The sequence below is a fragment of the Electrophorus electricus genome, chromosome 6, assembly GCF_041902795.1.
Source record: "Electrophorus electricus isolate QZ-2024a chromosome 6, ASM4190279v1, whole genome shotgun sequence".
Classification (NCBI taxonomy): domain Eukaryota; kingdom Metazoa; phylum Chordata; class Actinopteri; order Gymnotiformes; family Gymnotidae; genus Electrophorus; species Electrophorus electricus.
The window spans coordinates 6,567,501-6,578,971 of NC_137502.1; the positions used below are offsets into that span (position 1 = coordinate 6,567,501).

Genomic DNA, 11,471 nt, shown 5'->3' on the forward strand with positions numbered 1-11,471 from the left:
CCTTTCCTCAGCAAACATTTGATTTAGATTAAGTGATAGGACCCTGGCCCCTTCACCCTGAGCGTCCTAGTCTCCAACTCTGAGCCAAAAAGCGCACAGCAGTCCGAACTCGCTAAGGGCTCACAGTTAGGCAGTAATCCCACACAAACTCCAGCAGTCTGTACACGCCAAGGGCTCACAGTTAGGCAGTAATCCCACACAATCAAACTCGAGCACTCTGTACTCGCTAAGGGCTCACAGTCAAATTGAAGACTCAAAGGCCTGACAGACTGACAGCCTGACTAGTGACCCTTAGAGAATAGTTCACCCCAAACTGGTTAAGTGGCTTACTATGAATGAATGTGTTGGCATAATGCTGACTGCCTCCCCCCAATTCTCATCCCACCCCCCACTTTTCTTTCCTTAATGACAGCATTATGAGGTAAGGTATTATAATATTCTAATGTAGCGCTACCTAGGGATATGTGGTAGACTCTGTGTGTTCTCTCCACACGTCGAGAGTGCGCCTTTCAGAGGGCATATTTATACATGCCTCCTGCATTTAGAAACTTAAAATGAAAAGTGCCCTAACATCTGATTGTGCTTTGACTGTTTAAATGTCCATCATTTAGTCTGGCCTTTGGCCAGCCACTCCTGCATTTTTATAGTGACTTCCCACTCTGTATTCATGCTTCAAAAGAGAATAAATTGTCTAAACATTTGCACCAAATATCTTTTAGCATGACACTCCGACATGCAGTGTAGAATTTGCGATTAAAAGCCATCCACACAAGAAGCAAAAAAAACCCAGCTCTGCTTGACCAGTAATGAGATATTGGACAGACAGAGAGAAGCAGGACAGAGGGAGCAAGAGGGCCGGAGAAGACAGGAAAATGAAAACAGTTGGCTTTCTGTGCTGCGTGCCGTGCCGTGCCACGCTGACATTAGCGGCCTGTTTAACATGAGGTTCCAGTGAAGGTGAACTGGTCTGGACTGTGTAAACAAGGGGGTAGGGGGTTGAGGGGTCTAGCAGGGCCCGAACGTGCGATTAATCACGGCACGGCTCCAGAGAGCCAGTCTGAGAAGCCCCCCACCCTCCCCATATCCCCCGAGACTGGCCGAGAGCAACTGGAATGCCGCATATGGGTGGTCAATGAGCTTAAAGGTTTCAGCTGTGACACAGCAGACTCCTGCTCCATGGGCCTGAGAGGAACGTGAAGGCTGCTTCTCTCCCTCTCTCCCTCTCTCCCGCTCTCCCTCTCTCCCTCTCTCCCTCTCTCCCGCTCTCCCTCTCTCCCTCTCTCCCTCTCTCCCGCTCTCCCTCTCTCCCTCTCTCCCTCTCTCCCTCTCTCCCGCTCTCCCTTTCTCAACCTCTGCCTTCGCCTCGCTCTCTCTCTCCCTCTCTCCCTCTCTCCCTCTCTCCCTTTCTCAACCTCTGCCTTCGCTCTCGCTCTCTCTCTCTCTCTCTCTCTCTCTCTTTCTCTCTGTGCCCACATCATATCGCCAGCATTCCAAACACGCACTAAAACCACATGCCGTGATCTGAAGCATACCCAGGGCTAAATCATAAAGACCCTCACTCTGTTTTTGCCAACCTAAATCATCAGGTCTTTTTTTTACTGTGGTTACCGCGTGGAAGGGCTCTCTGCCGGAATGCAACCATGATTTTTAGCCAAGGTATCTTTTCAGACAGCACCTTCCACATCAATTAGTCCTCCCTTATTAGGGACATTATTTGGGAAAGCAACTTTCATTAACAAACAAAGGCGTTATTTAATTAACTGGTTTTGGCCCACCAGGAGTGACAGAGGATGTGCCTCCACAAACCACATCCAAGACTTAAAATAAAGCAGTTGTGTCTAGTGGGTCTCCGAGACGATCTTTGACATAAAGCTGCTTCGTGACTTTTTCCCATCATACATTATGGTAAGAAATTCATTGACGCCGCGAACTTCACTCGTTGTGTTCCTTCTCTGTGGTCATTCTGAAGACACCAGGAAACATTCTTATTAATCACCTTCTTTGACGCAACAGTCATGTCCGGCAGACCCAAAGCGAGTGGCTTGTGTGGAGCGAAAATTGAAGCACGCATGAAGGGCCTTACTGTGTTTCAAGGTTCGCACCCCCTCCGTGGGGCCAGGGTCTGCCTGCAGACGCTGGCTCCGGTCCTCACCCTCTGATCTCTCTGTTTGAACAGCGAGAGGTGTGCATGCATCACCTTCCCAGCCAAGCAGTACGCTGGCGCTCAGAGAAGGCCTCAGAAATGGAAAGCCTTGCCAAAAAAGGATCTGTCCTAAGAACAGGGTGTGGAGGATTGGAAATATACTCGGATGTTTCACGCAGTTTCATAATTCATACATAATGTGCACTGGAATTCATTTAAGTCCGTGCTTAATGTAAGCATCTACACTTTATTTGTGTGAGTTTGTTTGCCTTGGAAAGAAGATATATTAAATATGTTTGCACTTGTGCTGGGTGAAAGCAATTCATATTGTATAGGACTGTGTACGTGCATAAATGGGCATGCTTTCTTATAGACGTGTACTCCTTAACGATATCAAATGTGTGCAGATCTACACGCGTGCAGTCGGACGTGTTGGGGGGGTGGGCTGAACCGGAAAGGTGAAGGTTGAGGCAGGTCTCCGAAAACAAAGAGCCTGGAGCCACAGCGCACACACTTTTCCTCTTCCTTGAATCCCAGGGATCTTCCCACCATCACTGGCTCAAGGGGAAACATCCTGATAGCTGCACTCACCTTTTTTTCGATCGCATCTCAATTTTCAGGTTGAAGGCATTAGAAGGAAGTGCTTTGGAAATGAACTACTGACACTTGTGTTCTCCGTCAAAAGCAGAATGAGGTAACGTTTCGTCAAGGGCGAATATGACAAAACAAGGCTGTCAGGGCATTTACACAAACCCACGTTTTGAAATCCCGTCGCTGCTGTGATCCACTGCGAGACTTGTTTCCCATGTTAAAGTGTTGAGCGGTCGGGGACACTCATTAGTGGCCTTTCCAAAGTGTTCTGTTTTTCTTCACCACTCCCACCCATTCCTTCTTCTCTCTCCTTTGTCAATTCTTTCCTTCTGTGTCTTGGCATCTATATGTTTCTCTCCCTCCCTGCCCCCCAAAGCCCCCTCACACCCCCCCGCCCCCCGCCCACCATGTCAATTGGTTGTTTCTCTCTCCTTCATTTGCTTCTCCCTCACCCTTTCTCAGTGAAAATTGAGTCATAACTTCCTGACTCTGCTGGCCAAAGGTCAGTCCTGCAGGCTCGCGGTTCGTCCCCTCCCCATCTCTTTCCTCCTCCTCCTCCTTCTGCTCCCCCCTTGCGCGGGGCCCCTCCGTCCCCCCGAGCCTCTGCTCCGAATTCCGCAGGCAGAAAGCACCTTCAAACAGGCACAGCGTTGCGGCAGCCTCCGCCTCAGCTGCTGCAGCTCCTCAGCCAGCCCGAGGAGAGGTCTGACTGGGAGAAAATGCGGGCCAGCACCAGCCTGGCCCCCCGTGATGACACTGAGAAGGGAAGTGGGGGCTCCGTGGGGCAGAGAGATTGATATCTGCAGCACATGAGGCCCTGAGGCCCACTAGTCAGCTCCACCAAGCTAAGCCCACCATGAGAAGCCCTGTGCGCACTCGCTCAGACACACATCAACGACAGACACACACGTATTCCCACATTCAAGCACGGACACCCCCTCATCTCTGCTTAGAAGGGGCAGCCATGATCATGGGGCTCAGGCCTTGCGCTGACTGCTCTCTGACCCCTCACAGCGGCAGCGAGGGGCTGGCCCTACTCTCAAGGAGAGCTCGGGTTTCAACCCTCCGACTGTTAATCCCTTGGAGGGGCTCAGATCTGGGAGAGCAGAACGTGACACTGGAGGTGGGGGAGGTTGGGGAGGTGGGGGAGGTTGGCCAGGTTGGCGTTATCAGAGCTCCCCCACCTCACATCTCTTGTGCCCATCACTCAAGCCCTGTGCTAAATCATAAGACCCCTGTGACTTAAACCCGGTGACCGCACTTGAGGCTGCTGGCAGCAGACTCCCTCTGCCTGTGCCTCAACCAGGGCTCCTCTCACCTCTACTCTCTCCAAGGAGCAGCTTCTCAGGCTGCTCTGTAATCTACTTCTACACCCGAGCCGGTGCAAGCTCCTGAGATGTGCAGCAATGATGCATGACTTCACATCCCAGTTTCCCTCTTCTACATGACACCAAACAGTTTTGAATAACTAGGCTGAGAGACAACCTGGGTAGGCTTAGTGAAGCATAATTGTACAATAAATGTATAATAAACATGTAAATATACAAGAACCTGTTCAAAGTTTGATAGGAGCACAGCAAATTCTGCTGACTCTATGAAAATGTTTATGTTATAACCAAGCCATTTGTCTCAATAAATAGAATTAATTTATTATTGTCCTGTCTATCAAAACCAGTGAATATGGATGGATCAAAAATATATTAAATATGGATCAAAAGTCTCAAACACAGATATATATATATATATATATATATATATATATATATATATATATATATATATATATATATATATATAGGATGCACCTGAAGCTGAAGGCTGGTATGTTTTCTGTAGACCTGTGCTCTGTTCATGGTCTACAGTTGGGCTTATGGTCTCTGATTATCAACGCACACATCTGGATGGGTTTAGTCAAAGAATCCTGTAAAAGATCCCTAATGGCCGGGCTGAGCATTTCTAGAGACTGATTAAGAGTGCTTTTAGATCTGGTTTGCATCAATGCGTTCCATCTGTGATTTATTTGCGTTTTGTTTAACTAAGCTATTTTCTTAATTTTGACCTCTCCTTGTACATTGCGGGGTCTCGAGGCAGCTAGGCATTTGCGTGGTGATGCCATGCACCCAGCACGGACATTTGCTGATGTGGTCGAGTAAGAGAAGAAAAAAATCCTGTATGCAAGAGAGGCGACGGTGGATGGAATGGGGTCTTAAGCATGAGGACATCCTAAATGTGGCCTGTTCAAGTCTTTCATGTAACTAATCCCAGGCTTCAGATACAATGCATGCATGTGTAAAGTGCATAAACTCCATGCTGTATGTCCCACAAGTACAATCCTGATAAATAACTCCTAATGAATATTCCTTTCTGACCTAGGAGTGTTTCATGTTTAGAACTGAGTTTTGAAAGCGCTACAGTAGGAGGATGTTTGAATAAGCATGCAATGCCCTCTAGTGGTGCTGTTTAAGAACACACGTTTGAAAAATAAAATCTTAATTCAGAGTTATATTAACAAGCATAAAGTGTTAGTTAAAGCGGAAAAAACAATAAGAATAACATATTGCACTGAACCTAGCCATGTCCTCCCTATCCTGATCTTGGGGATCTTTATATTTTATATCGGAGACTCGCAACATAGATAACATTAATAACAATTAGTAGTAATGTTACTTCGACAAATGTTACTAATTACTAATGGCTAATTACGGATATTTCCTAATGTCATTAATGATTACAAAGGCTACCATGGTCAGGCAGGACTGACACCAGGCCATTCCAATATCTCCATATGCAGGTAAGAGAAACAGTCGGAGAGACTTGTGCTTTTTTGGGGGGGGGGGGGGGGGGCTTTCTCTCCAGTTTAACCACAACTGGTCAGAAAACGTAAGGTAACTAGTAACTAGGGGCAGTGTTTACTAGATGTACAGCCTGATTTCAGTGAAGCTGGTTTGTTTAAATGAGTTTTCAAAGACGTTTAATTCTTAAACTTAAATAGATAAATAGGATGTAAATAAATACAATTTTAATGTTTTCAGACAGTGCCACCAAACACGAGCATTACTCTTCTCAATTTATCATCTGGTCATTGCAATGTTTAAAGTAAAGCTCTCAATGCATTCACTTATCTAAAAATGGTTTACTTACTTTTAAACATTGTTTGAAATATTTATGTAATGTAATTGATTGTATGTAATTTGTGTAGTCAGTTTGATTGTACAGGCAAATGTAATTTATTATTTAACCATTCAGTCAGCACAACTTTGAAACTAGCTAGCTTTCTTGTAGAACCTTTGTCTGCAAGTTTACTGAAAATTCCTCTGCATTTTATTATCTGTATAAAAGCTGTGACTGATTTGTTGCGGACAATACAAAAGTGAGAAGAGTTTCATCTAATATAATATTTATTTTCTTACAGGTTGTTTCTCTTCCCTTTGCAAAATCTTGCCATTTTACAAACCAACTTTTCGAAATAAAAGTCGTTGAAAACATATTTTAAATTGGCGAAACCAGTATTTCAGTGAGTAACGTTAGTGTTCTAGTATGTATTTTCGACACCCAGCTATACAGCACAATGCTATTGTCATTTTATTTATTTTTCTAGTTTACTCAATATGCTAGCCGATTTTTCCCCATAGCGCATGTGCATCACGCACGTGATGTAGCGAAAGTGCATGGAGTGCTTTGAGAAAAACTGGGGCATCTTCTCACAGTTATGCCCCCTGTACATGCTGAAGTACTACTGAGTAAGTCTGGCATCAGGTGTACGTGGTACTAGACATTTCACAGTAGCTTGCTAGCTAGTTCTTTGGTTAAAGTGAACTATAAAACTTGCTGTTTAGTGGAAGGTAAGCTGTGTTCGCCTGACGTTTGTTAGCTATGGTGGGCTAGCTGGCTAGGCTAGCTCGTTTGCCTGTCTGGTTCAGTTCGTACAAACTGTTCTCATTATGTTTGCACAAGTTTAGATTAGTTCGGGAAATCGCACACCGTTGCAAAATTGCGGGGACGCTGTTGAAGGAAAGACTTTGAAAACGAACTAGAATTTTGCATTTTCCGGGAATTAGTAATGATACATTTATTGTTGATGAGTCTGCTCAGGCACTTGGAGATACAGTTGCATGGCTTATTTAGCGAGGTGTGCTAGCTCTTTTTTTATACAGACATATAAAACAGAACTGGCAAAGAAGGTCACATATAGCTATGTTACATTTAGTTGGTCTGCCATTACGTAATGATTGAATTAGGCAGAGCTAAATTGGGCAACAGCTGAATAAAGAACAAATGTCACTGTCTCCTCTTTTAGCGTCTAACGCTTATTTCCAATGAGGAACCTGTACAGTAACATGCTAATTGTTCTTAGTAAATAAACGTATCAGGGTCATCGTTATTACTTTCCCTCATTTGTTCTAATGTATCCCTTTTAAAGTGGAATCTTCAAAAGTGCCGTTTTCTGTGCAGGAATGCAGTAATTCCTCGTATCCATCATGCTGAGTCGCTTGCAGGAGCTCAAAAAGGAAGAGGAGACTCTTCTGAAAATAAAAGTCATGCTGCAAGATCAGCTTAACAGACTGAAGGTAAGGCTTCACTATGGGGAGCCACATCCCTTTCTGTTTCTGAAAGTTGATGATCGACTTTGGCCGTTACAGGGTACAGATAAAAATAGAACAATAAACTAAAAACAAATTTAACGTTTTAATCATAAAGGCAGGTGTTGGCATGTTACTGAACAGGCTCCTTATTTGAAACAAGTGTTACATGCTAAAAGAGGAGACATTGAAATGCAGCACACAGAGTTAGGTTGAGAATCAGTTAGCAGTATGTGCTATACAAGAATCAAATATATCTGATTGTAAGCATTTTGATTTTTGAGTTTTAAAAGTAACACAGTGCACCTAATAGATTTCCAAAGAAGCCAGATGATGTATTGATCAGAAAAAAAATGTGGAATGGATTATGCTGCATAACGGACCACAAAGGGAAAATGGGGACATTGTTCAGGTCTCTGCATTGCTCCTAGATGAGTCCAACATCTTTTATGCTGGGTTCGATTCAGACAACACAGCACCCGCCATGTGTCCATGCATGGGTGGGGAGACTACCACATTGATCGCGGACTGGAGATCCCTGTCTGCAGCTGTATATTCGACTTTCTGAGAAGCAGGCCCCAGGTGGTGAAAATCAGCCTCTGCACATCAGGGCTGTTTGTTCAGCCTCCCCAAATACTCCTTGTTTGCTTATGTCTATGTTGCCTAACACAGCTCTAATATTGTCATTACAGGGTTCGTACGCAGCGTGGAAAAGTATGGAATATAATTTTAGTAATTTACAGCTCTGAATAAGTATGGAAAAAAGAGTGAAAAAAATAGTTACAAGACTTTTGTTCCTATTCACACCTATGCAGAGCTACCTCTCTGCCTGTATGTCACAGCCCGGAAAATGGCTCTGCTCCAAGTCCCTTATAAGTGTACCAAATCCAGACAGCCAAACTGGCTTGAAAGAAAATGCAGCAATATCTTTATTTGCATATATACATAGTGTCACAAATAACCAAATACTGTGCTTGTCTGAACATTTCTGGGATGCGCAGTGATAGTCATCAGAAAAGTGAAGTCTTTCTTTTCTGTGTAAGGCCTCCATATGGCTGCGTTCATCGTCATTTGCATAGACACAGTCAATAATCAAGGCTGCAGAGACAATTATTTAACTTTCAGTTAATTAACTTTTTCAACTCATTTTCAGTTCTTATATATAAGACTTAAAACACCAGGGGAAACTATGCTTATTCAATGTATTATTATTATTATTATTATTATTATTATTATGGGAAATGTAATAATTAAGGCAACATGAAAGTATGGGAAAAGTAATAGGAGTGTAGGTAGCAGTGCTTAGACTGCTTCCGCTTTTGGCAGATATGTTTTGTAGTGGAACGTTGCCCAACATTCTGTGTAGACTGGACACCATTTTCTGTGCACAGCTGGCCAAAGAGCATCTGTTCAAAGATCTGTGGGGAACTGTCCAAAAGGTTCTCCTGTTGGCCCCGAAAGAGGGTTTTCTGTTAATAAGAACATCACTGTCGCTACCATAAAGGATAGAACCTTGTTAGTAGACCACCTGCAACATGTGGGTGAGGTAGCTAATGTAGGGATGACCAAAGAACTACTTCAGTCTGCTGACTTTGAAAGACATAACATGAGTACCATTATGAGGAAGAGGGAGAACACACAGTAAAAAGAGAAACAGCACAAAATAAGGTGGACCAAATCGGGTGAAGAGGAGAAAACTTCCGACCAACAAATGCATTTCGAGTTCAGGTGAACTTGCAGCTGAAGACACCACAGACGAGATCTATGCTTGCAAAATTAATGCTCTCAAGAAAATTCTAAAAGATAAAGAAATAGAGTTAATTAAATATGACAAACACAGTGGAAAAAAATAAATAAATGAAATGAAGAACCCATAAGCCATGGCAGTACAGGTCAGGTGTGTGTGTGGGGTGGGGGAGGGTGTTCCTCTTTAGTCCCACAGTGGTTCATACAGCACTTTGTATTTTTAGAGAGCAACTAAGGTTTGAGGGTAAAAATAAGTAATTATTATTTGAATTTGTTTATAGTAATTTGTTAAACAGTGTTTACAAATGTTTTTTTTAATATTTTACTACATCTAAAAGCCAGTCAAGCAAAGTTCTCTGGTACGTGAACATTTCTTTGGTTACTGGAGTGGTTGAAGGAATACAATTGAATACAGTCATACAAAAACTAAATAACATTGCAGTTTTAGGGTTTGGCACCTTTTGTACAAGCTACAGTACCTACCTACAATCTTATCTGACATTTATTTGACAATATATTAGTAAACATATTCTGAATGTAACATGTTAATATTTTGGATTTTGAATTTATTTACCTTAGAAACATCTAGCTATTTGTCCTGGTATGTCAAATATGAGCATGGAACATGGCTGCATGCACCACTCGGCTTACGAACAGGTTTTTAAGAACAATCTTTTAAATAATGGTGTGTGTTTACACACAACATTAGTTGTGTGTGTGTGTGTGTGTGTGTATATACACACACACACACACACACACACACACACAACTAATGTTGCTGAGGTGACCTGTATTTCTTGTCCCACACATTATTATACAGTTGACCCTGAATTAACTTGCATATGACTAATAAACTGAACTTAAAATTGTTAATTGTGTCAAAGGGAACAGCTTCAGAAACCATAACAACTTGTGTCAAATATAGACGGACAGTGGTGTAACACTGGGATGGCTGGATGACAGGAGAATTGACAAACACCAGAAAAATGTGGCCTCAAGTTGCTGTATAATTGAATGTGTCTCTGTGTTCTTGAAGGTTTTCAGCACGGCTGTTATTTAGAAACCACTTGTACCTAAGGCCAGCGCACTAAGATGCATTACCTGATGTAAGGAGCACCTGTGTTTCCACCACCTTGCCTCAAGAACAAGAAAAATGTCCTGCTAAACTTAGTACAGAACAACTAGATCTGTCCTAAAGGAAAAGTGCTACGTTTTTTAAGTCTGTATACTGCTGTGTTTTGACTCACCCACCCCCTCAACCTCTTTCTTTGTTTACCTTGCTTAAATAGTATATAGTAGTATAAATATAATAATAGTATATAATGTCTTGTTTTCACCAGTTTGAAGAAGGGGCTCTGAAGTCAATGATTAATGGCCAGTCTGAGGAGAGCCCAACTGATCCGGCTCCTCCTGAGGTAACCAGCATAAAGCAGTTTACACAGATGCATGAGTGTGCCATTTCTGGGAAACACCCAGTTCATTAGATGAAAAATTGTACTTTGGAAATGTGGGGACATTTTTGTGAGCATAGCGTCTGCTTTTAAGTGACCGCTCCTCCTGACTGATGGTTTCTCCACAGGTTGAAGTCAACCCAGACAACGAGAGTGAAATTAACCAAACTAAACTAGTACTGGGTGCTCCCAATGACTATGAAATGGAAGAGGAAGAGGAGGAGGATGATGACGAAGAGGATGAGGATGATCTCGACATGGTTCATGAGGATTATGAGGAGGAAGAGGATGACTACTGAATTTACATTTGAATAGCAAATAGCACATTTGCTGTTTAGGTGTGTAACATCCAAAATGGCATGTCGAAAGATATATATTGATAGCTTGTACCTGTTTCTCCTTTTATCCAAGAATGGCACTGTGTTGTATTATTTATTGGTGCAAGACATCTTTAGAACCAACCAGAAACTTGTGTAGCAAGCACAGAAGACATCTTTTGGTACTGTACACTAGACTAAGCCTACACTGTTATTTTTTGTAGGTTTAAGGCTGCTCAAACATTGTATTTCCTTAGGCATATTTAGAAATCTGTAGCCTATGTTTCAGATGGCAGTGTGTTAAAGGGTGAATGTACTGTTGTAAAGCTGTTGTTTAATGGTGACTTTATAGTATTTGTATTTAAGTTTTGGACATTTTGGAGTATGTTTTATTGTAATTGGAAAGACAGATGGAATGAATGCATGTGTAGATGTGGATGTAATGCATGTGCATGGAGCATTTCCTGATGAGCCAGTAATGTACAATAATGTTTGTACTTCGTTAATATTGTAAAAGTTCAGCATAATTCAATTATGTAAGCACAATACAGAAGTTGAGGCCCCTTTCTGGAGTATGTTTTCATTCTCGTTCATGAATAAACACCTTATATAAGGATGAACATAAGAATAGTGTTTGTGTATA

General features: G+C 42.5%; 1 protein-coding gene across 1 annotated transcript; it reads left to right on the forward strand.

Moving 5' to 3' along the window:
* The first annotated feature begins 6,364 nt into the window (after nt 1-6,364).
* snapc5 (small nuclear RNA activating complex, polypeptide 5) lies at nt 6,365-11,394 on the forward strand. Its single transcript, XM_026999442.3, has 4 exons — nt 6,365-6,474; nt 7,187-7,302; nt 10,401-10,475; nt 10,640-11,394. Exons 2-4 carry the CDS (start codon nt 7,213-7,215, stop codon nt 10,808-10,810), a joined length of 336 nt encoding a protein of 111 aa, XP_026855243.1. The 5' UTR covers nt 6,365-6,474; nt 7,187-7,212; the 3' UTR covers nt 10,811-11,394.
* Nucleotides 11,395-11,471: the final 77 nt, after the last annotated feature.